The sequence below is a fragment of the Phodopus roborovskii genome, unplaced genomic scaffold (genome assembly GCF_943737965.1).
Source record: "Phodopus roborovskii unplaced genomic scaffold, PHOROB, whole genome shotgun sequence".
In the NCBI taxonomy this organism is placed as follows: domain Eukaryota; kingdom Metazoa; phylum Chordata; class Mammalia; order Rodentia; family Cricetidae; genus Phodopus; species Phodopus roborovskii.
In genome coordinates this window covers 1163183-1188276 of record NW_026125665.1, presented here as the reverse complement: position 1 = coordinate 1188276, position 25094 = coordinate 1163183, and the positions used below count along the sequence as shown (strand labels likewise).

At 53.7% G+C, this 25094-nt stretch overlaps 1 protein-coding gene across 4 annotated transcripts; it reads left to right on the top strand.

The window, feature by feature from the left end:
- Positions 1-2244: 2244 nt before the first annotated feature.
- Positions 2245-13247, top strand: Ccdc124 (coiled-coil domain containing 124). 4 transcript variants are annotated; one of them, XM_051178130.1, is made up of 5 exons: positions 2245-2255; positions 11475-11645; positions 12340-12514; positions 12594-12711; positions 12813-13247. In XM_051178130.1, the coding sequence occupies exons 2-5, from the start codon at positions 11487-11489 to the stop codon at positions 13015-13017; spliced, it is 657 nt and encodes a 218-aa protein (XP_051034087.1). In that variant the 5' UTR covers positions 2245-2255; positions 11475-11486; the 3' UTR covers positions 13018-13247. The 4 variants fall into 4 exon arrangements, with proteins under 4 accessions (XP_051034087.1, XP_051034088.1, XP_051034089.1 ...); XM_051178131.1 differs by lacking the exon at positions 2245-2255 and adding an exon at positions 9010-9086 and having other exon boundaries at positions 11476-11645; XM_051178132.1 differs by lacking the exon at positions 2245-2255 and adding an exon at positions 10687-10707 and having other exon boundaries at positions 11476-11645.
- The last annotated feature ends 11847 nt before the right edge of the window (positions 13248-25094 follow it).

The window sequence follows — 25094 nt, the reverse complement described above, 5'->3', positions numbered from 1 at the left end:
TGCCTCTGGAATCCTCAGACGCTGCCCTCCTTCTTCCCAGCATTCTCTTAGTCTGGTTCTCATGCTAACCCTATCCTGTCTAACTACAGGCCAGCCAGTTTCCTCATTAAACCTATCACAGTGACATGTATTCTCGCAGTGTAAAGGAATATTCTACAAAACTGCGCATCAGGGCCCTAAGCAGGCACCACATCATGGAAGCCACTCTCCTCAGGTCACCGTACTTAATTTAAGGGGCAAGACTGAGACAAAATCAATGTAGCCCAGGTTGGCCTGTCATTTGCTGTATAGCTCAGGACGACCTCTTGCCTCTCTATCTCATTCTATCTTCACTTTGTTAAGCAAGTTCAGGAGCCTCCCACACCCTCACCTCCAGGACCCACCACTTCCTTATTTTGTCTATCCATCTGTCTATCCACACATCCATCTATCTATTGGTTTTCTGAGACAGGGTTTCTCTGTGTAACAGCCCTGGCTGTCCTGGAACTCGCTCTGTAGATCAGGCTGGCCTTGAACTCACAGAGATCCACCTCCCTCTGCCTCCTGAGTGCTGGGATTAAAAGCCTGTGCCACCAATGCCCTGTCATCCCTTCCTTTATATTAAAAAAAAAAAGTGTTGCTTTTATTTGTGTGTATGCAGACACATAGTAATGCCAGGCCTATGCAGCCCAGAGGACAGCATGCAGGAATTGGCTCCCTCTTCTTCCTCCCTGTGAGACAGGAGGGTCAAACTTAGGTTCTCAGGCTTGGCAGCAACCTCCTTTACCTACTGAGCCCTCTCGATGGCCCCCTTTTCTGTTTCACCCTGGCCTCTGTTCTTTTTCTTATCTCAGTGACAAACATCCTCACAACAGCTTTTACTGCCAGCCAGGGTGGCCTCAGCCCTGCCACACCTGGAATATATCAGTCTGCCCTTCAGTCACCTGACCTGAGGCCAGCGGCCAGATCCACTTCCGGGCTTCCATCAGCCTGATTTCTCCAGTTCCTCATTTAGCACAAGGCTTTAAGTCTTGGAAGGGCTGTGGGATGTTATCGGCTCCTCAGCACGGGGAACTGGTTTTGGGGAATTTTTCCTCTTCATGTGTTTGAATGATCCAGGCCCTTAGAGCTCCAGGGTCCCCTTGGTCCCTGGCATGAAGCAACCCCCCCCCCCCCGCACCCTGTGTCCTTCACAGCTGGCTTCAATCCTCTAATATTGTCTTTAGCATTTTTGCACATACAGGCCCCTGGCTGTTCTGCACAGCTCTATCCTGTGGTGGAGCTCATTTGAATAGAAATTCTAGAAGCTCACTTGAAGCTCCACCTGCTGACTCACCAGACTCTGTCGACCCTCCTGCGGCCCTCCAGGACAGAGCACTGAGCCCTAACCTCCTGCTCATGCCCACACTCTATTGATTGCCCAAAGGGCCAGGTGGGGCCCTCCCCTCCAGGGTTCCCCTGCCAATCTGGCAGCCATGGCTGAGGCCAAGAGCTGGGCAGACATTCCTGTTAGCTCTGGGGCAGCAGGATGGAGGGGGCCACAGCAGACAGGAGGGACAGAGGAGACAGGGCCACAACAGTCAGGAGACACGGGGCCTCACCAGACAGGAAGTAGTTAAGTTCCTTGGCAGCATCAGCTCCAGGCTTGCCTAGCTCTAGGATACCTGTGAAGCAGAAACCCAACGACCACCCAGCTGAGTGGCCCAGGCAGCGGAGGTAGGAGGACCAGAAGCTGAAGGCATCATCGTTGACTTTGTGATGGATGTAAAGCCAGCCTGGGCTACCTGGAACTGTCTCAAGTCCCAAACAAATTCAAGGTTGAGCCTCACAATGCAGGGAGTATTGGGGTCCTCCCTCAGAACTGGGGCTCCCCGCACAGGACATCATCCACTAGAATCCCACTGAGGTTGCTGTATGATCTGTAGCCAGTGGCTGCACCTCTCTGGTTCTCCATACTGTTCTCCATACCTGGCCAGACCATGGCTACTCAGCGGGAGTTGAAATACAGTTGCCCTGGGAGCACAGAGCCTGACCAGACTCTGCTTTGTGCTTTTCTAAAAACTCAGCATCCTTTGGGGGAGGGGGGGAGGGGGAGCAAGGCTCAGCTGCAGAGTACCTGCTAGGCATGTGTGAGTAAAAGGTAGATGGCTGTCATCCTATAGCCCTCCATTGTGGCAGTATTGAGTCATGCCTATGTACAGCTCTAGACCAGCCACCCCCAGGAAGTTTGCCTGAAGTGCCACAGAGCACCAAACAAGAATAGGACCGGGAGGAGAAAGTGTAGGAGGGCAGTAGGGAGCCATAGAGGATGTGTGAGGGAGCCCCATTGAAATCTCCAGGATGCAGGTGGTAGTTAGGACAGACTGTGTGTCCCTGACTGGAGCTGCACTGGTTACAGTGGTTGGCCAGGCTGTTGGCCTAGAGTTCAAAGCCCCTGATCCCTGAGCCTCAAGCCCAGTGATGACACAAAGTACTGTCTGCTTCTTGGTGGTGTAAATTATTTTCCTGAATTCATCCAACATGGGACGTGACACTAGGGCTTTGGAACTTTTTAGCCAACCTCAAGAACAATCCCACCACTTCCTTTGTAACAAAAATAAAAAGACAAGCTGTACAGGCTAGAGGGAGAGTTCAGTGGCAAAGAGCACTGGCTGTTCCTGCAGAGGACCTGGCTCCCAGAACCCACATGGTGCCTCACAGCTCCGGGGGATCCCGGAGCTTTTGACCTCTCTCTGCAGGCTCCAGGCACACAAGTGCACACACACACATACACACACACACACACACACACACACACACACACATATTTCGAGACAGGGTTTCTCTGTGGCTTTGGAGGCTGTCCTGGAACTAGCTATTGTAAACCAGGCTGGACTTGAACTCACAGAGATCCGCCTGCCTCTGCTTCCTGAGTGCTGGGATCAAATGCATGAGTCACCAACCCCCGGCCAAAATAAATACTTTTAAAAGAAAAAACTTTCAAAGTGAACAAGATTTACAGTTATTGAGCTGGACAAGAAAGAAAGAGAGGGGGAGAGAGAAGGAGGGTGGGAAAGAAAAGAAAATGGAAGGAAGAAGGTGGGGTTGTTTTGGAGATGTCCCCAGGTTCCGCTGCTGAAGGTGTGCCTGTAACAAGAGACCCCACAGGTTCCTGGTGATACCCTCCTGATGCCAGCAGAGTCTGCAGATTGTCCCCTATCAGCAATCATGTATGGCCCATCTTATCCAGTGCAGCAGATTGCAGCTGAGAGGAGAAGAGAGGTCAACCCCAGAAAGCAAACAGCCCTTGGCCTCCCTTTGTGTCCCTAGGGGCCTCGCCACATGCTGGGCTTCATGCCCATCCAGCCCACCTCACAGCAGGCTCCAGGGTGGCTGCTGGATCTGGTCCTTTCTCAAACATTTGTTTTGAGACAAGATGCCTGCAGGTGAGTCACGCAGGGCAGCTGAGGAGAGGGCTGAGGCAGGGCTGCAGCTGCACAGGCCTCAGGGTCAGATGAGAATCTGGGGTCACTGAGGAGGGACCAGCACAAGGCACAGTGTTCGGCCAAGGGACCAGGAATCTGCAGGGATTCCCATCATGGACTCTGGGAAGAAACTGACACATAAGACCCTGGGTGACACAGGGCACAGAAGTCATCAGAGTGAGTGACTCTACTGAACTTGAACAGGCTAGAGCTGGGGTGACTGCCAACAGTTTGGCAGTGGAACATTCTGGGACTTGGCAGGGGTTGGGGGGGACCTCAGAAGAGAAGATGCCAAGTTCCTGTGGACTGGACACCATGGTAACTTTCATTTTACATCAGCTTAAATCAAATACACCAGACCTAGGAGCTGGAGAGATGCTTAGCTGTTGAGAGCACTGGCTGCTCCACAGAGTTTGACTCCCAGCACTACATGGTGGCTATGACCACCTGGGCCTCCAGTTGAGGGGGTCCTGACACCCTCTTCTTATCTGTGTGAGTCCTGAATGCACTTGGTGCACAGACAGACATGCAGGCAAAACAGTCATACACATACCATTTTAAAAACAAAATATGCCAGGTATGCCACTATCATCCCAGCATGGGGACATAGAGAGAGGCAAGAAGTCCTTCTGGGACTTGCTGGCTGGCCAGTCTAGGTAAATTGGTGACCTCCAGGTTCAGTGAGAGAGCCTGCCTCAAAAGGAGGAGGCAGAGGGGGGAGAAAGTAGCCCAGTGCCAACTTCTGGGCTTCACACACAGAGAATGAACAAACCAATAACTTAGAAACACAATAGAAAACAATAACAGCTGGGTGGTGGCACATGCCTTTGATCCCAGCACTTGGGAGGCAGAGGCAGGTGGATCTCTGTGAGTTTGAAACCAGCTTGGTCTACAGCCAGGACTACACAGAAAAACACTGTCTCAAAAATAAGAAACCTATAGGAACAAAATAAAATTAAGGCCAGGTTTTGTGTACACAGTCATCTCAGCATTAAAGAAGTTGAGGCAGAAGGATTGCCATGAGTTTCAGGCCAGCCTAGGCTGCAATGAGAGACACTGTCTTTAAAATGAAAAACAGCAAACCACAACAATTACATGAATTCCGATGAAAAAAAGAAAGAAAAGGGATTGTGAGGAGGCCTCTGGTGCAGTGATCAAGCTGCCCAGGGTCTCTCTCTGCCTTTACCAGGGCCTTGTTTGGATCTTGGGATTCATTTTAGTGGAACCGACTCCATCCTCTCCTGTTTTTCTTCAATGTCCCTTACTTGGGACGAACCTAGGTACAGATCCAGCCCCTGAGGGGGATCCTAAGTGGAGCCCCACCTGCACCCCACCTCTCCTCACTGCAACCTGGGCCTCTGGATCCTGCTGACTGTGCGAAGATAACCCAGTTTGTTCTGGCTTGCTGACCCAGGCATCATGACCTCAGTGTGTTTCATGTGCAGAAGATTAAGACCTGATTTTGAGCAGATGAATTTCGCAAGTGTGTGAAAAATGTACCTTTTGGGAGGAGCATATAGATTCTTCAAGGTGTTTTCCAAGGTGCTTGTCAGAGAAGGTGGCTCCTTCTCCCCTCCTTCTCTTCCTCCTCCTAGTTTTTGAGGTGCTGTGGTCCCAATCTAGGCTGTCATCATGTTTGGCCAGTGTGGTACCACTGAAGTATACTGATTCATGTCTGTTGCCAGGATTGCTGTGATCTAGGGAAGGGAAACCACATGCAATGATTCCCACTGTTAATTGCTGTTTAAAGCTGTGCTATGACAAGGGGACTCGGTGTTTGGTGTTTAGCGATATCTACATGCCACACCAGACTGTGGGAGGGAACTTGAGCCTGCTGGCTGCCTGATCAGTCTGTATTTAACTAAAAATGCATGACTAATTTTGAGCTGGGTATGAACCCACTTCTGTCACCTCCTACAGGGGCAGCTTTTCAGGGTTTGGGGACAGCCTAACCTTTACATCAAAACTGACTTTATAAAACATGGTAGTGAAGCTGGGCAGTGGTGGTGCATGCCTTTAATACTAGCAGCAGAGGCAGTCGGATCTCTGTGAGTTCAAAACCAGCCTGGTCTACAAGAGCTAGTTCCAGGACAGCCTCCAAAGCCAGCGAAAGACCCTGTCTCAAAAAACCAAAGTAATAATAATAATGATAATAATAATAACAACAACATGGTAGTGCTGTGGTGGCATGACAGCAGGAAGAATGTGGTAGCACAGTGTGTTGAGTGCTTGCCTATCGCTGGGTTCCAGCCCCACCATAATTAGGGTGCAATGTGCCTTCAATCCTCACCCCGCAGGAGACTGAGGCTGGAGAATCTCTTAGCTTGAGATCAGCCTACTCTACACAGAGAGAACCTGTCTCAACATCAACCAAAGGAGGTCACCCCAGTTGCTTGAGTTTCTGTCTTCAAACAAACTATAAATTTATCATCATATCAAAGCAATGTCATACATGAACTTTACCATTTAGATAAAATTAAGAAGTTTAATAGCAAACACAGGCAATGACTTTATCAGGACAAACGTTTGCATTTCCCCAGACGTACCAAGTGATGTTGTCATTCACTGAAGGACAGCGGCCTTTCTGTCACTTGAAGCAGAAACAGCACTTTTTATAGTCCTTTTCTTCTTTCTCTCTATAGCCCTGACTGGCCTCAAACTCACCTGCCTCTCTCTGCCTCTCAAGTGCTGGGGTTAAATGCGTGAGCCATCACTGCTTTTTTTCTTTCTTTGTTTTTTTTTGGGGGGTCAGGGTCTCCTGTAGCCCCCTCTGGCCTCAAATTCAAGGCAAGCTTTGAACTTCTGATCCTCCTTCCTCAGACTCCTATGTCCTGGGGTGACAGATGGTGTGACCATGTATCCAGTATATGGACTCAAGTTTTGTCCATGAAAACACTCTACCCACTGAGCCCCAGAACCCACTTTTTTGAAATATGTCTTACTATATAGCTCAGGCTGGTCTCAGACTCATGATAATCCTCCCACTCCAGCCTTCCTAGTGCATTTGTGCTACCACACCTGGTATTCTTTGGCTAATTTCCTTTGAATAGCATACAATGTGGTTGTCTTCACGGCAACAGAGGCCCTGCAGGACCTGGCCCAGAAGGAGGTGGTCCTTGTCTGGGGTTCATCCCATCACTGCAGATGGTGATCTTGTAGCTCTGAAGTACCTGGGAAAGCCAACTTTAGTTACATGTTGACAACTGTGTCTCTTTCCTTCCGGTCCTTCTCAACTTCCCCCACATGGATCGGGGATAAGCTCTGGATGTTGGGGTGCAGTACCTTTCCCCACTGAGCCATCTTTTCCACTCTGTTTTGTTTTTAAAGCCTCTTATGGTGTCAGACACCTGGAACTGCACCAACCGGATGTGTTCCTTTCATAGGGGCTTGCCTACCATCCCAGCTGACAGGAGGCAGGTTCTGTGTTATCCATGGCTACATAGTGAGTTCTAGTCTAGCCTGGGCCACATAGTACTCTGTCTCCATAAACAAACAAACAAGACCAGGTGTGGTGGCGGTCAGAGGCAGGTGGATTTCTATGAGTTCCAGGCCAGTCTGGTCTACTCTGTCTGATCTCCTCAAACACCTAAAATAGGAACCTGAGGTCAGCATCTCCCTGGAAAGTACCATCTGATCTCTGCGCCCCATACTGGAGGAAGGATGGGGCACAAACCATGGGACCCTGATATGGGAGGGAACCATCACCCAGGGACCTGGCTGAGCAGGGACCCCTACAGTTAGTTTCTAGTGCTCAAGGCCCCTCTCTCCCCAGGTAGAAACCTGAAATGTCCTAGTCATTTTCCATGTATAGGGCGAGCATAGCCCAGGCTGCGCCTGGCCCCTCCTTTGACACATTCTGCCTCTCCCCGAGGTGAGGGGACCGGCTAGGTGTCCTCCGACCGCCCCCCCCCCACATCTGCACCCAGGCCAGGAGGCGGCGCGCGAGCGCGTGCACACCTCAAGGAAAATGGAACTTTAAAAACTTAAAAAATCTTTTACTGGAGAGCGGTTCTTCCCTGAAGTCCACGCCCGCATCCCGGTTAGCCTCGCCTCGGGAACCTCTCTTAGTCACTCTGCACCTCATACCAGATGCAAATTCCCCGAATCCCTTTTCCTTCCAGATAGGCAGCATCCGGCCTTCACCTGAGTCAAATTCCCTGGAAGAGTTGCTCTTCGGGGACAGTGGGGGGTTGTGCCCCAGCCTCCCCACCCCCCACAGTGAGTGTAGAGATGGATCCCGCCTATGGTATGGCGTGGGGAGGATGTCTCAGCTTCTCCCTCTCCTTGTGTCTCCCCACTTTCCGGATGCCAAACAACACCCCAATGTCCGCAGGCCCTCGGTTTCCAGTTCGTCATAGGGGAAGCAGAATCAGGCAGGACCAGGCGAGACTGGAGGGGTTGGGACTGGACAGTAAACGATGAAGGCTGGCGCTCTGAGGCGAGGCGGTAGAGGAAGATCTGCAGGGCAACCGGGAGCCATGGCAGGTGCAAGAGCAGGGAGGTTCCTGGAGTGATTCAGGTCCCAAGCAGCGTGAGGAAGATGCCATTGGGAAAATGACTCAACTTATCCTGTGGAACCTAACTGAAAGCCGCACGCTTCCCTCCTCGGGGCATGAAACTGAACCCCTCTGAAACTACCATCTTGACACACAGAGACTCCAAGGACGATCTGAAGTGGCAGTAAGTCTGACTGGGATGTACGCACTTGAAGTATGACATACTAAGATACACTTAATTACTGATGAAGCAATACAGGTGTCAAAAAAGAAAAATTAGGTGGAGTGGATGAATAAAGAAAGAATAAATAGCCGGGCGGTGGTGACACACGCCTTTAATCCCAGTACTGGGGAGGCAGAGGCAGGAGGATCTCTGTGAATTCCAGGCCAGCCTGTTCTACAGAGCAACACAGTGAAACCCTGTTTCGAAGAAAAAAAAAAAAAGAAAGAAAAAAGAATAAACATTTATAGTTGACTTCACAATAAGGGAGAGGCTGATGAGTGCAACACAGGAAACCTAGTAGTATTAATTTATTTTCATTTAGTTTTGAGACAGTGTCACTGTTTAGCTTGCTGTCCTGCTTTAGGCTCCTTTGTGCTGGGAAATCATGCCTTGCTACGTCGGTTGCACTTTAGTCTAATTCAATTTCTACTCCCTTTGGTCCTCGGTTTCCCCACCAGGGCGGGGCAAAGAATGCTGTTCTCCCTTTTACTCTGAGCTGGGGTAGCCATTTGATCGGCTAAGTGCCCAGGAAAGGCCAGGCCTCATGCCCGCGTGGGTCACAGACGCCCCCTGGCGGTCTGGCAACGAAAGATCCAATGTGACGCCAGCGGCGCCATCTTTACTCCGGGCAGCGGCCAGCTTGGTAGGGTCATTGTTAAGGGTGGGTAGCTTTATCTTCCGTTTTTATCCATCAATACCCAAAACAAAACTATGACATGATATCTGAGACATAGTTTTCTTTGAAATAGAAGAAAGCTGGCAACATCGGTTGAGAATTTTGGCTTAGTGGAAAGCTAGCTTGTCAGTATACCCCTACCAACATGGCGGCACCGGAGAACGTCACGAGCAGAGCGCCACCGGTAGGTGAGTGCGCAGGCGCGGCGACGTCACTGACACGCGACCGGGCTGGTGCCGGGGGAAGAGGTAGGAGAGGCTGCGGCGCGGGCGGAGCCGGACTGCGGGGCTGGCTGGGCGGGCGCGGTTCGGCCTTGGGGTCCTCCCGCCAGGAAGGCAGATCCGGAGATGGGGTGCCCAGTGGTGGACGCTCCTGGCGCTCAGGCGTGGCAGATCGCGGGGAGCCTGGAGGGCTTCCTGGAGGAGGAGGCATTTTTCGCGACCTTTTTACCTGCCGCGCGGCCTGGCAGTCACCGGGAACGACGCGGGCACTTTTTAAGTGGGATCATTTGGACCCCTGGACTCATTTTGTAGTCTAGGCTACCTCGAGCTTAGTCCTCCTGCCTCAGCTTTACCAAGTGGTGGGATCCCAGGCGTTCGCCCGCGATGCTCGGCCTGGAAACGTCTTTTCTGGTGGTTGTTTTTGTAGGTCCGGAAGCCGAGGTGGTGGTGCGCACTTGATCTGGTTCCGGGTGAGGACCCTTTGCATACGGCCTTCTTTATGCTCCCAACCTGCAGGGAACGATGATTTAAATGATAAATACACAGTAGTCACTCAGCCAAGAGGACTATGTGTTCCAGGCCAGCCAGGGCAAGATAACTGGGCTCTGTCAAGAGAAAAATGCTTCCCTAACAAATGTCTTATAGAGAAAATTCCGGTTGGCATTTTCGATGTGCCCACACCTGCTTGAGGCAGTTCTGCATAGCCCAAGCTAGCCTGGAACTCAACATGGGCCACCACGCCCACCCTGGCATTTACTGGGTTAGAAGGGGTAAGCCTGGCATGGTTCTGCATATCTGTCACCCAGCACTGCTGAGGCAGGAGGAGGGAAATTTCCTGAGGTACAGGACTGAACGATGTCTGAAGACTCAAATACAGTCAGGGTTGGCTACCACTAGAAAAGATTCGGGGACTGCCATGATACCACAGGGTGGAGTTGGGTGCCTAAGTTCCCGCGGTGTCTGGGAGAGTGGCCTTGCTTTCTGAACATGTTCCTTGCAAGCCCAGAGAGCCTTTACTGCTCACCGTTTTCTGCCTGCTCAGTGGGTTTGGGGTCCAGCTGGAGTGTCTTGTGCATGCAGGCGCTCTGGTGCCTGCCCCATGGCGGGATGTGTCTGTCAGAATCCAGTGTCCCTGATGAGGGAACGAAGGCACACAGGAGTGCCTAGGCCACAGGGACAGAGCCATGGAGGGGACCACACTGCTCTGTCCCTGTCTGATGGACTGTCTGAAGTAGGACAGTGCTTAGGAGCCAGGTCTGAGCCCTACATGAACTTGTCCTCATGTCTGTCCCGTCTCGGGCTATCTCTGGCCAGTAGGTCAGGCCCACACTACTGCTACCAAAGGAATGGTTTTGGCCATGTAGCCAGCTCTCAAAAACAGAGTTCACACCCAGCTGTACTCACAGTGGCTATCCTAGCCCTCACTAACCCCATCGGCTGAACAGGGCTTCATGAGCCAGATAGGAGTGTGTCCTAAGCCCTGCCATCCTCTCGATTCACTCACCACTGGGACCTCCAAAGACCTCTAAACATAAAGCCTCATTTCTGCCACACAGCTGTCTGAAGGGGATCCTCTCCTGATAGAAGACATGGCTATGGATGCATAGGGTCAGAAAGGGGGCACTTTATAAGGAGAGAAGGCTTGAAGGTGGTTAATGTCCTGGTGGTCCTGGGCCATACAGTGCTGGTTACTTTTTGATATGGCCTCATTGTGTAGCCAAGCTGACCTTAAATGGCTGACCCCCATGTCTCAGCCTCCCCAAGTGTTTGGGTTACAGGTATACCCCTCCCCGCCTGACAGGAAGAGGGGTGCTCCTGGTACCACAGCAGTATAGCTCCCCCCAAGGCCAGACTCCTCAACTTGTGCATTTTCCTTGGGGGTGACTGACCATCCCCACGGTTAAGGTTCTGGGCCCTTAGGGTTGAGTCAGTCATTGTACAGTGCCTGTCCAAGGCAGCTGTGTACCCTTTCATCTGATGGGATCCGCTGTGATATCTGAGCGAGTACCTTCCCATAGGCAAAGCCTAAAATGGGGTTCCCAGATGGCAGTGGGAGGTGTCTGCAGGGCTGCACTGCAGTGGATGGACACCAGGGGCAGATCAGATACACTCCATACGGCATATGCTACTGTAAAATATCACTCCACAAGGAATGTGAATGAGGTTCGGACACTAAAAATACAACGACGCTTAGGGACAACAGCCAGACAGAGAGGCCACATGGCGTATAATCTGTTAGCAGGAAGTGTCTCCAGGGACAAAGTCAGAGAGGGAATGTAGATCAAGGATCAGAGAGGATTATGTTGTCCTGCCAACCTAGGCTACATAGCAAGACCCTGTCTTTAAAAAACCGTTGTAAGTCATGGGATGGGTGCTGGCCGCGGTCCAACCCCCCTCAACAGTGTCTTCCCTGCAGTCTGCTGAGGGATGCCCAAGAAGTTCCAGGGCGAGAACAGCAAGTCGGCAGCTGCCCGAGCACGGAGGGCTGAAGCCAAGGCGGCAGCTGATGCCAAAAAACAGAAGGAGCTGGAAGATGCTTACTGGAAGGATGAGGACAAACACGTGATGCGAAAGGAGCAGCGCAAGGTGGGTGGTGGCGTCCTGTGGCCAGCTCTAGGTAGCCATGCAGGGATGCAGATGCAGCGGCTAGCTGAAGAGGACCTGACAGAAGTTTACCTTTGAACCCCAGGTGCCAACCCGGTTCAGGGCAGTGCTGACAGGTCAGCCTACTAGGTGGCAACAGAGACCCAGGCCCCCTCAGCAGGTCTACTCAGCTGGGTTGGAAAAATGCCCAGTATCAGCTTCCTTAGCCTTTGGGGATTGTGGACCAAGTCTCCAAGACCCAGGCTGGCCTGGGATGCTGTGCTCCGCCACTCCTCCTGCCTTAGTTTCCTCTGCAGCTCAGGGTACCCCAGGCTCACACCACTATCACCAGATTTTTGTTGTTTCACTCAATATGATGACCACTTGGTACTGGGCTCTTTGAACTTTACGAAACTGTGCCTTCTTTGGGAGTGGGAGCTACGGGCATACAGCTGAGCCCAGGCCTTCTGCCCTCAAATACCTTTGACTGTGAACCCAGAAGGGCTTTCCTATTTGGGGCGGAGGCTCACGGAGTAGTACCCTTGTGAAACACTTTAGCTCTCCTGGTCCAACTGCACAAGGGTGCCCTGGGGGGTTGAGAGGAAGGGATCAACCACCGGCTTGGGTACCATCTTTGGGGCCTCAGGTGGTATCTAGACAGACAAGGCCTTCCATGGTGACCCTGTTGCTGTCATAGGAGGAAAAGGAGAAGCGACGCCTGGAACAGTTGGAACGCAAGAAGGAGACACAGCGCCTGCTGGAGGAGGAGGACTCACGGCTTAAGGGCGGCAAAGCCCCTCGGGTGGCACCCGCCAAGGTCACCCGCGCGCAGATTGAGGACTCCTTGCGCAGAGAGCAGCGAGTGGAGCCAGGTGCGCACAGGGCTGAGGGTGGTGCACCCCTAAGGACTTGGCCCACAGCTGCGTGCTCACATCCGGTCCATGTCCTCAGCAGTGGAGAAGGCCAAGAGCCACCTGGAGCTACCGCTGGAGGAGAACCTGAACCGGCGCATGCAGGAAGAGGGCAGCGTGGAGGCTCGCACTGTAGAGGATGCCATAGCAGTGCTCAGGTGGGCAGGGCCTGGGGCAGGAGGCATGGTTGGGACAGGGCCTGTGCAGGCATGGGCGGGGCCTAGGCCTGGGCTCTGGGCGCTGACTCCAGGCTTCATAGTGTGGCAGAGGATGCAGACCGGCACCCCGAGCGTCGCATGCGCGCAGCCTTCACCGCATTCGAGGAGGTACAGCTGCCAAGGCTGAAGCAGGAGAACCCCAACATGCGGCTGTCGCAGCTGAAGCAGCTGCTGAAGAAGGAGTGGTTGCGCTCCCCCGACAACCCCATGAACCAACGTGCATTGCCCTTTAATGCACCCAAGTGATGAAACCAGGTCCAAGTACAGTTTGTCCAGCTCCAGCTCCTGTGAGTCCAGGCGTCCTCCTCCAGCCAGGCCTGCCTGGGCATCCAGATAGTTCTGATCCTGGAGCTCTTCTGGCTGCATTATCTGTCACTCTCAATAATCCAGAGGGTCCCTGCTCTGAGCGACACCCAGCCCATGTTCCCTATGGAGCCTGGCTGAGCATCCGCCCAATAAAGGTTGTGGAGAGGCTGCCTGAGGCCCATGTCCACGTGTGTGGTGGGGACCACTGGTGAAGGGAGGGGCTGTCTGATGACCATGTCCGAACCACTGCTTCATATCTGCCAGCCCCCAGGACAGTAGCAGGTGATTGGAGAGGTGGCTAAGCCTTGAAGCCACACAGCAGCAGGAGGAGCTGCAGGTTGTACCCACCGGGAGCCTGAGGTGTGAGGCAGGTTTCCCACAGCAGATGCCTCCCAGCTGACAGGCACTAGGGCAGCTGAACCTGACAGGTGCAGGGATTGGCCATGAGGGGGAAGAGTATAGGATTTGAAATCAGAACTGCTTTCTCTAGCTGCATCAAGCTTGTGTAGGCAGTGCAAACTGCATCCAGTGTGTGGAAGGTTGGCCATGTCCCCCTGAAAATGGTTGGATAATAGGTGCACTGGGCAGACATAGTTGTCAGCAGCACTTCCTGAAGTGGTCCTAGGACATTAAGATGGCCCATCATGGGGAAATAAAGATACAAGGACAGGGACAGGTGGGGGAATTTATTAGGTCCTACAACACCCTACATAGACAAGGTTGTCACCTGCCACTTCGTCTTTTCTCAGCCCAGGTTTTTCTTGGATTCTCCCTACACAGCAACTGTGTCACCTCAAGACCTATCAGTTTCATGTACCAAGAAGGGTGGAGGTTCCCGAAGGTACCCCCCTTTGATGAAGGAGGTTGGTTCTGATCAAATGTAAATCTCATGAAGTGAGGTTTTCTGTATCCCATCAAGAGAGAAGGACCCATTGATGCAAAGGCCTAGCCTACTTTTAAAGGGAGAGGGAGTTCATAAATGATATAGCTGAAAAATACTCTGGGTCAGAAAGCAGTGTAAAACCTAGTGTAGCAAGATGGGTCAGGGACATGACTGAGTGGCAGGCAGCACTTAGCTGCATGTGTGCGGCCCTGGGCTCCAGCTCCAGAACTGGGCATGGGGGTGCACGCCTGCCACCCCAGCACTCGTGGGAGTTTGGGCCGCGAGTCTAAATGGGTTATGGTAGGGAGTACCAAATAATGACTGACAAGGCCGAAGCAAGGCAGTTCATCAATGGACAACCCCGAGAACAGGGCTGGAGGGTGTGTGGCATCTCTGGAAAAGGCCTGGGTGATCCTTGTGGGAGGCAATAGAAAGGGACCATGAAGGGGTGTGGCAGCGACAAAGCAACTGGCACATGAACACGAGGCAAAGGGGCCCACCATGCTTTTGGCTTCCGGTGTCTCAACTACAAAATTGGTCTGATAGCTCCTCATAAAAAGGTGTTTGCATTAACCTTGGCTGCATCTAAGATCTTACGAAAAGTTACCCTGAGCAGGAGGATTTCTGGGAGTTCAAAGCCAACCTGGGCTATGGAGACCTCTTAAAAAAGGAAAGAGAGAAAAAAGAAAGAAATTCAGGAAGCTAGAAAGTTGGCTCAGTAGGTAAGAGCACGTGTTGCTCTTGCTGAGGACCCGAGTTCAATGCCAGCACCTACATGGCTGCTCACAACTGTAAGTCCAGTGTCAGGGTACCCGACGACCTGAGCTCTCCTAGGGCACCAGATACACACGTAATTCACATACAGATGTACATTCAGACATATGTGTATTCAGACAAAACAATATACACATAAACGTTTAAAACTAAAGTCGTAGTTTGAGACAAGGTCTGATTCACCAAGGTTGACCTTAAACGGATTCTCCCTCCACGTCCCTACTGCTGGGGCTGGGGCCTGATGCACCGCCACACCCTGCTTTCGGAGTCACCGTGGAACTGGGAACGCTAGGGAGGGCGTCGCAGTTAGGACTCTCCTGGTGACAGCGGAAGAAACCAGCAGAGGGGGCAAGGGCGTGGGGTCCACTCCAGAGCAGCGGAGAGCTCGCGCGCGAGATCCCGCACAAAATACCGGAGCCATGTGAGTTGGCCCTCGCCAGTCTGAGGCAGGAGCATTGCTATAAGTTCTAAGCAGGCTGAGCCAAATACAGAGACATTGTGTCAAAATAAAAATGATCCAAACAGCGACAGTCTTTGTTCTGTAGAAAAACCTCATCTTCTGGAATCCCGGCCTGCGCCTGCGCACTAGCAGTGGGGAAATCCCCGGCTCCAGGAGTGGGTGACAAAGGGAAGTTCCGAGTAGTTGCCAAGGAAACTAGCGCGCCGTATCACGCGACGCGCATGCGCGCATAGTATTTGCTCTTCTCACCTGGGCTTTCCGTGTGTGTGTGTGTGTGTGTGTGTGTGTGTGTGTATGTGTTGGGAGGGGACATGCCCTGCGCGCATGCGCCAGCCATTGCGAGTCACTGGGGACTAGGGGAATCCTCCACCGCCCCAGAGCCCACGCGGTCCGGGAAAACCGGCTCGAACCAGACTGGAGCTCCGGGCGAGGGCGGCGGGGGCGGGCTGCCAGCGGGGTCTTCCCCACGTTCCTGCCCTCGTGGTCGTCATGGCAACAACGCGGGGGCTGCCCGGGGAAGCCGGGCGGGTGTGCGCATGTGCCGCGGGAGCAGGGGTTCCCCTCCGCGCGGGGACGCGGCGGAGTCGCCCGAGACAAAGGGATCCGCGCGGTACTGTAGCAGAGCCCGGCATTCTGGTCCCGCGGCCCCGCCAGGCCCAGGAATTGCCGAGCTCGCAGCCCAGCAGTTCGTGGAGGCAGAGAAGTTTGGAGTTCGAGGCCAACGTGGCCTTCTTGAGGCCTTGTCTAAAAATTAAAAATAGGTTGCAAGACACAGAGCCTGCAGCCATAATTTGGCTCTTCATTTCCCGGTCCTCAGCCTCTCCCCACCCCATCCTCTTCCCATGGTGTTCTTACTCCCATCTTTTTCCCTTCCCATCCTCAAACATCTCCCAAAATCCCTCCCTCAGCCTCTCCCCATACCCGGACCTTGAACCCCAGCCCAGAATACAAGAACATGCGAAGCCTTGGTGCCCTCTCCGTAGCTCTGCGCCCCTTAGCCCGGTGCCTGCCCCTGGGGCTGCGCTTTTGGTTCCTCCAGGACCGGGACTCTGGCAGCGCTGAGGGACAGTCTCCTGTCTTGGGCTGCGCGCAGCTGCTTTTAGGGACCACGCTTTCCTTGTGCCTTTGTCATCAACAGAAAGCTCCCTTCCTCTCACCCCTCCTTTGTGGGGCAAGTGTGACCAATGAGGCAATGGGGAAAGTGAACCGCAAGGAGGGTCGGGCCCCAGCGACACCCTGAACACTCATTGCCTTCCGTCCTTGGGACCTCGGTTCACAGCGGAGGAGCAACCCACAGTGTTACTGAAGTTTCAGGGACGTCCTGCAGAAAGCACGAAGGACCGTTTAGGCTGGGTCCAAAGACCCTTCCCAGGCGTCTCTGCACAACCTTCCTTCTTTGAGGCTGGGTCGCCCCAGATGCAGCTCCCGCCTCCCAAGTGGCCTTGGGCTCCTCTTTTCTCCTGGGACAGGAGGATTGATATGCCGGGAATAGAGAGCCTCGGGGACATGAAACCCTTGCGTGGTGGCCAGTACGGACGCCGGTAGGGACCGGTCACCTTGAGGCTGTGGGAGAGGGGTGGGAGCAGTTGTCACTGGACGGAGCTGGCAAAAGATCCAAATGCTATGGTTCCCGAGGCTGGATGGGTTCCGAGGGACGCTGGAGTTGGTCGGGGCAACCTAGGGGGTCTGGGAAAGACAATGGGACCCGGCAGAACTCAGGTTGGTCTTCGGGGAGAGAGGAATGTGTGCGGGACAGGATTGTGACCTGTCAACGGGCCATCAAGGTGTGTCATGAAGCAGGAATTGTAGGAAGTCGCGAACCGCAGCTCGGGGACTCCACTAAGGTTCAGCCCCCCCACACACACACAACAATGGGAGTCTTTGTCCCCATCGCTTCCCGACTTTCTGCAATGGGCACAGCGCACGGGGAGGTGTCCGGCTGAGCCGTGTGCTTGCGGCCCCCGGCGAGCTCTGCGAAGTCCTCCTTTCTGTCTTCTCTGCCCCTTTCTTCCCGCGGCTCCGCGGTGGGAGGAGCGCTCACAGCCCGCGCGCGCGTGTCGTCGGCGCAGCCCCGCCCGTTCGAGGAATCCCCGGCCACCGCGGGAGCGCGGCGCAGCTCACGACATGCTGCGGGGCTGGGGGACCCGCGAGAGGGGAACGGCTATTTTTTAGAACATATGGAAGAAAACGGGAGGAAAAAAAAATACAAAAGCCAAAATAACAACAACGAAACATGATGGAGGCTCTTATAGATCTCCGAGCTCCCAGGAAGAAATCCCCCTGCCTCAGACCGTGGCAGAAGGTGGGTGGGTGGGTGCTCAGGGGTGGGGCTTGGAGGGAGGGGCTACGAGGGTGGATGGGGTGGAGGAACAACATTGAGAGGACAAAGCAAGACACAGATAGCTGCCCACATCTCAAATTTGCGAGCCACCCCAGAGGTGAGCTGGGGAGACTGAGGCTTGGGTCTGGTCAGGATCTCGGAAAAGGTCTCCGGCTTCTCCCCAGCCCAGCCTCTGCGTGCCCGCGCCTTAAGCGCTCCAGACCCCAGGAGACGCATTGTTCTCTCTGGGTAGTTTGACCTTCACGGTCCCGCCACCCCGGCCTCCGCGGTTAGGGGAGCAGGGGGACCCCGGCTGCATGGGTGGCGCCTCTCAGTCAGACACCCGGACGAAGTTTTCTCCGCTGCGACTGGTCACTTAGACCCCACTCCCCTACTAACTGTGATCTTCCAGCCTGGGCCGTGTCACCAGCTGCGGGAGTTCCAGGCGTCCCCCCCCCCGTGACCTCCCCTGCCCCCGGACTCTGTCCCGCGCGGCCTCTCGACCTCAGCTTCTTGCTGCGGGGAGGCGACAGCTGCAGCGCCTGACTGAGGTGAGGGGCAGGGATTTCCTGTCCCTGTCGTAGCCTCAGTTTCCCTCGTCTGCAAACAGTGCTTTAAGCCAACGGCCACCAAGGGTCGCCCCAGTCCTTGGAGTGCCTGGGCGGCGAGAGCGCGCTGGGAGCCGCGGAGGGAACACCTGGCCGTCCCCAGTGAGCCAGGGGCAGGGGTCCCCGTGGCGGCGGCGCGCGCATCTCAGTTCTCACGCCCTTGCGTGGCCGCGGGTTCACTTGGTTTTGCTCTCAGGCTGGGACGCTGGGGCTCCAGCAGCTGAGGCCAAGACTGCTGGTGAGTTACAGACAGAAGAAGGGAGAGCGGGATGACTGGGCAATGAGGTGGGGGTGTTTCTTTACCGGGTTTTCATAAATAGGCCAATGCTCCAGAGACCTGCTGGAACCGCGGAGTGTCCCTTCGTTTTCCTCCCATCACCTGGAGCTGAGACTGCCCCAAAACGAACTCTGAGTCCCTGGAAAAGGGGACTGAGCTCTAGGGTGAGGATGGGTACCCGGAGACTGCCAGTCACCCAGCATGGTAGTCCCCATGGCCCCTTCCTTGGGCATTGGTTCTGTTTGGCGGGGATTCCCCCGGCTGTGGTGGGTGGGAGCCTCGGAGGTGACCTACTAGACACACAGGATTTCCCTCTGGCTTTCTGGGCATCAGCCCCCTGCAGTGGGTAGCTGGGAGGTCCAGAAAGGGCCCGAACTTACCCAAGGTCACTCAGCAAGGCAGCAGGCACAGCAGGCATGAGCCCAGCCTCCCACTGGAGGCCTGTTTGGGTTTTCCCATCCTGCCTTAGTCCCTCCCTGGTTCCTAGGAATTAGGGGGTTAAATTAGGGTCCCCAGAGTTGGCCTTGAAGGAGTTTGGAGGCTGCCTGAAACCTTAGCAGGGAAAAGCCCAGGAGGCAGGTTTCGGGAGGGGGGGGAGGGGGCCAAATGACCTTGGCTGCCCCTTGCCTTCCTCCTAGGAAGAGAGGAGTGACACTTTGAAGTTCACAGCAGCTTAGGGGGAGGAAGCAGGAGGGGGAAGGGGGAGGGGAAAAGGCAGTATGCAGAGCAGAGCTCCAGGCTCAGGTGAAGAGACAGACCTCCAGCATGGGCCTGAGGACACCCAAGGCCTCATTGACAAATGGGAGCATTCATGTTTGGGGAGAAAGTCTCAGAGAATAGCCCTGGCTGGCATTGAATTCAGAGGCTGACCTTTCTCTGCCCACCTCAGTGCTGGAATGAAATGTGGACCACCTTGTTCAGCTTGGGGTTATGTTTTGTTTCTTTGGCTTTTTAAATACAATATCTTATTTGAACACCCAGGCTGCTCTGGAACCTAAGATCTTCCTGCCTCAAATGCTGGGCTCACATTGTGGTGGCCACACTTGGCTAAAGCTACTAATTTTTTTTTTTTTTTCCTTTAAAGCCACTAATTTTAAAGAACTAGGGGTCAATAGATCTTTAGCTGGATGGTGGTGGTTCACGCCTTTAATCCCAGTACTCAGGAGGCAGAGGCAGGAGGATCTCTGTGAGTTTGAGGCCAGCCTGATCTACAGTTCGAGTTCCAGAACAGCCAGGGCTGCACAGAGAAATCCTGTCTGGAAAACAAACAAACAAAACCCAAAAAAACAAAAAGGAATACTGTGATCCTATCCCATCTGGTACCTATGTCTGATCTTTACAGGTGCTGAAAAGAGATACAGTCAGAGCTGTCCCAGCGCTGAGGGACAACTTCAAAGTACTGAAGAACATGGGCGTCAGGTTGGTGGCTTCCAGAACCCCTTGAATCCCAGGGTGAGTTTCCCAGCCCTGGTCACCATTCTGGGTATGAGAGCTGATGACTGCCAGGCTTGCGGTTAGGGCCCTTTCATCCCAGCACTTGGGAGCCAGAATCAGGAGGGTTTTAGATGGGAGGCTAGCTTGGGCCACAGACTGATATTTTGTTTCAAAAACTGCAATAGAAAAGCAAAGGCTGGAGTGTAAGTGGGGAATAGAGCAGCGTGGATCCTATCCACAGTGCACTGGGAAGAGCAGGGTGTGGCACACACCTTTAGTCCCAGCACTTGGGAGACAGAGACAGGCAGATCTCTGTGAGTCTGAAGCCAGCCTGGTCTACAGAGTGAGTTCAAGGGCAGCTAGAGCTACACAGAGAAGAAACCTGTCTCAAAAAACCAAACCAAACAACAAAATTCTGAGAGTTCGTTTCTTTTTATGTGTATGACTGAGTGCATTTATGTCTGTGCATCACATGCAATGCTGCCTTTGGAGGCCAGAAGAGAGCAGTAGCTCCCCTGGAATAAGAGTTGCAGCTGCTTGTGAGATGCCTTGTAGGTATCAGCCCTCTCAGGTTTTTTTGTTTGTTTGTTTGTTTGTTTGTTTTCTGAGAGAGGGTCCTCTGTGTAGCTCTAGCTGTCCTGGAACTCATTCTGTAGACCAGGGTGGCCTTGCACTCACAGAGATCCACCTGCCTCTGCTGGAACTAAACGCATGCATCACCACCACCCCACCCTCAATTAGATATTTTAAAAGGGCCGGACTCCTGTTCATTTGGTAGAGTGCTTACCTGAACTACACCATACCCTGGCTTCTATTCCCAGTACTGAAAAAAATTAATCTTGTGGGAGAAGGAGCCAGGAAGATCTAAAGTTCAAGGTTATCCTTGGCCTCATAGTGAATTTGAGGCCAATCTGGGCTTCATAAGACCCTGTCTTGAAACATGAAAACAAGTGTTTGGCAATGGTGGTGCTCACCTTTGGTCCCAGGAGGCAGAGGCAAGTGGAAGTCTGTCAGTTTGAGATCAGCCTGGTCTTCAGAGTGAATCTCAAGACAGCCACGGCTACATAGTGATATCTTGTCCCTCTGAAATAACAAAACAAAATAAAGGAAGAAACTAAAAAACGAAAGCCCCATGAAAACAACTGCAAAAGGAAAAAGGCCAGGGAAACAGTAACAGTAAAGTAAGAACAGTGGTGGCTGGAGCCAGTGCAGGATTGGACAGCCAGTTCGAAAAGGTTGGTGACTTGCTCAGTGTCACACAGCCTGGAGGGTGGAATTAAGGCAAGTCCAAAGACCCTGCCACTCACCTCCAATCTCCACTCCTGGCTGATATCTAAGGTCAGCCCTGAGCTGTACATGAGATCAATATTAGTCAATCAACAAACACTGCATAGCTCTCGCTATAGGTGTGGTCCTACTTCCAAATAAGGTCACATTATGAAGTTTGGGGGCAGAAATGCAAGTTTGCACAGTGTTTCTGTTGAAACTGGCTAGGCTTTCCAAGTGAAGCTGATGTTCACAGAGCTGTGCCCAGTGTGGGGACAATGGGAGTTCCTGATGACTGCAGGGTAAGGGGCCTTCAACTTCAACAGCCTTGCTTATGACTGGGGCTGGGGGTGGGGGCTGGGCCCTGTCCCTTCCTAGGGGCTACTTCTCTCTCACTTGAGGCCTGGTTTGATGGGGGCCTTCTTCATCCCTGAGAGTACAAGCTCTATATACAGGAGGGGCCCAAGGCACACTGATGGGGGAATCCAAGACCTCTGAGCCCCAGATAACCCAGAATCAGCTCCCCAAGAAGTGTGCACCCCTTCAATGACTCATGTCTCCCCTCCTGCCCCAGGGCCTTTGCACACTTTGCTTCAGTGTAGGCATGACCAACTCTCTCATCTTTGCTGTGTTTTTCATTTTGAGACAGGGCTGTAGCCCAGGATGGCTTTCTATCTATGCAGAGAAGACTGGCTTTAACTTCTGATGCTCCAGTCTGGAGTGTGTATGCCTCCGTGCCTAGCTGGTGTGGAATGGAGAGAGCAGGGAGCATATTGCCAGGCCACCTCTGTGTGAGCCCTGTCTCTGGGTGCCTCTGGGCCTGTCCAGGCTCCCAAAGTCCTGCAGTCACTTCCTCTGGCTGCGGGCTCAACCCTCAGGCTCCAGGGATGCGCCTCCTGTCCAGCAGTCTCCAGAGGATAGTTTTTGCAAGTCTGTTTCCTGTCAAGGGGGTTCCAGTGGTGTCTCAAGTGCCTGTGTCATGCACCTGTGACTCCTCAGGTCCCTCCCCGCCCTGTTGCCACCATCAGCCTAATGGGTCCTCAGGGCCAGCCCAGCTGGTTGCTAGGATACCTCCTTGAGGGGCTGCTTGAAGGCAAGGTGGCCCTAAGAAAAAGAGGATGCAGCTCAGAGGCAGAGATGTCTGCTTAGGCTCTGAATTCCTTTGTTGGACTTGGGTGTGAAAGGCAGTCAGAATGAGAGACCACAGTTGGCCACAGCCACCATGGCAATGCATGGCGAGATAGGGACCCGAGCAGGGCTAGATGGGCATGTGTCCAATCCCTGGGAACAATGGGTAGCTTGGTCAGTCAGCCAGCCAGTGCTCATTAAAGAGGCTGAAATGTACCTTGGCTGGTTGAATGCTTATAGCTTAGTTGATAGAGTGCTTCTGGCTCAGCTGGTAGACTGCTTCCCTAGCATTTATGAAGTCCTGGTTCCATCATTGGCACTACTGCATAAATGGGGCTTGATGGCACATGCCTATCATCCCAGGACCCAAGAGATAAAGACAGGAGGATCTGAAGTTCAAGGTCATTCTCAGCTACACAGTGAGTTTTAGCCTGGCCTTGGATACACAATACCCTTTCTCAAGGGGAAAAAAAAAAAAAAGATTCTTAGGTGCTTCAAGTCAGTGAGGTGGCCTGGGGGCAAGAGGTTCCCAGGCTGGAGGCAACATGGTGCTCCTGGGGCACAGCAGGGTTACAAAGGCCTGCCACTCTGGTGTCTTGTGAAACCCACTTATGTCTGTGTGAATAGTGCAGATGTGGCAGTGACCGCTACACCTGGACTGTCACCATGTCTGGTGGTCCCCATAGGAATTGGCTGATTCTGAGATGTGGGTGGCTCTGCTTGGGGATCAGCGTCAGCGTTGTCACCTGCCGGGCTCTGAGCTGCACTGAGAGAAGGCGAGGGGAAGGGACTGACCTGAGAACCCAAGACTCCAGAACCTCCTAGCTTATTCACAATGGCATGGTTTGGAGGCAGGGGGAAAAGAATAGGGTCATCTCTTGGTCCCTAAGGTGTCTTAGGAGACACCTGTCACTTAGACACCCCAGGGAGAAGGCTGAGGCAGGAGGATTCAAGTGAGTGAACCAGAGATCAGCCTTGGCTACAGAGTGGCACCCTTTCGAAAAACAGAAAATCAAAACGTTGTAGCAGCTGGGTGGCCCAAGCCTGCCCCTGCTGTTGTCCAGGAGTGGAGGGAGAAGGAACGGAACAGGAGTTCTAGGTCATCCCTTTGCTACAAAGCCAGTTAAGACTAACCTGGGCTATCTGGAAAGTTCTAGGGCAGCCTGAACTACATGAGACCTTAATTTAAAACAAAACTTGCACGAGGGAGTCCTGCTCAGGGCTGTCTTGTTGATGGGGAGACAGCAGGTGGAGGGGTCCCCCCAGACTTGATAACTCCAGATCCCCGGAGCTCTTCCTGCCTGAAAGGCTGTTGGGGGTTCAGGACTGGGGAATCCCCGAAGGGAGCGGGATTGTCTGTTCCCAAAGGCGAGGCCCCTAGTGTCCGGGACCCCCTGCAACAGCGGGCAACCCGAGCGCAGCTGTCCATCACCTGGGTTCCCATCCTCGCCTCCGGAGCCCAGGAGGGAGCTTTAAGCGTGGGCGGAGCCTGCGGGGTCACTGGGGGCGGGGCCTGATGCATTCAGCCAATCCAAGGAGCCGCTCATCAGGGGCGGGCGCTGCCCCCCACCTCGGGCGGCCGAGGCGTGGACGCGCTGGCATGCGGGTCCAGGTACCCGCAGTGGCACGCAGGTACTGGCGTGAGGGAGCAGGAGTCTGGTAATCGCAAGTACCTGGATCATGCGGCTGGGGACGTGGCAGAGGATGGTGTAGCCGCGGGGTCAGGGTAAGAGATACAAGAAAGCGGGTGCGTGTGTACCCGGTGAAGGAAGATTGCGAGTGGAGAATGCCAAGTCCACAAAGTCGGTGCCCAAGGGTAGATGTGGCACAGCTAGTGACCTGAGCACGCGCTCGCGGGCCACTCTGAACTGGGATCAGGTTCTCTGAGACCGTGCCTGGCCCAGTAAGCTCCCTGGTGGTCAGTGGGCAAAGGGCAAGCAGAACAAGTCACCCTAAGGAGTCAATGAGCCTGCTGAGGAGAGAGCTGGGGTCCTTCCTCTGCCCCATCCACCCTCTGGTTGCTGGGGAGGCCACCCTGCACAGGTCTAGTGTCCTGGGAGTTTTCATCATGGGCCATTCTCACCGTGGCTCCTGTGAAGGGGTGCGCAGGAGGTGGGTCCCTCCTTGAGACTCTCAGCAAGGAACACCTATTGCTCTGAATTTATTGTATTTTATTTTGAGAAGGTCTCATGTGGCCCAAGCTGGCCTCAAACTCATTATGTAGCCCAAGCTGGCCTTGGAGTTCAGAGCGTCCTGGCTCAGCATCCCCATTTGCTTAGGTGGTGGGCATGTATCACCATACCTGGCATAGTGGCTATATCTGTCATCCCAACACTTGGTGTGTGGCACAAGCTCAAGGCCATCCTGGGCTATAGAGTGAGAGCCAATCTCTAAAGTAAATAAATGAATGAATGAAATCTCAGTGGGGGAGGGGGAGGAAGAAATGGACTGAGCTGATGTTTCAGGCAGCAGTTAATCCCCAGGCTGGTGTCCCCAGCTCACAGCTGGGTAGGACCAGGCTGGTTTCCTCTCACAGCTGTGGGTCCTGCTGTGTAGCACGTCCCTGCCTGGCCTCCCTCAGCTTTATGAACAGGGAAGAGGAGTTCCCTCTGTGCTGGGGCAGCAGACATTCTTCTAACTGGAGGCTCAAAATGCAGAGTGAGTCCCAGACTGGTTGGTCACCCAGGTGGATTCTCTTTGCACACTGTGACCAGGAGGGAGCTGTCTCGGGAATGAACATGGCAGCTGCTGGTCTGCGCTTGGCGTGTGTGTCGGACAGCCAAGTCACAGCCCCAAACTGCCTTTTCACCCATGAAGTGTGGAGAGTGGTATGCAGAAGGCCTTGGACACACAGGCCACCACATCAC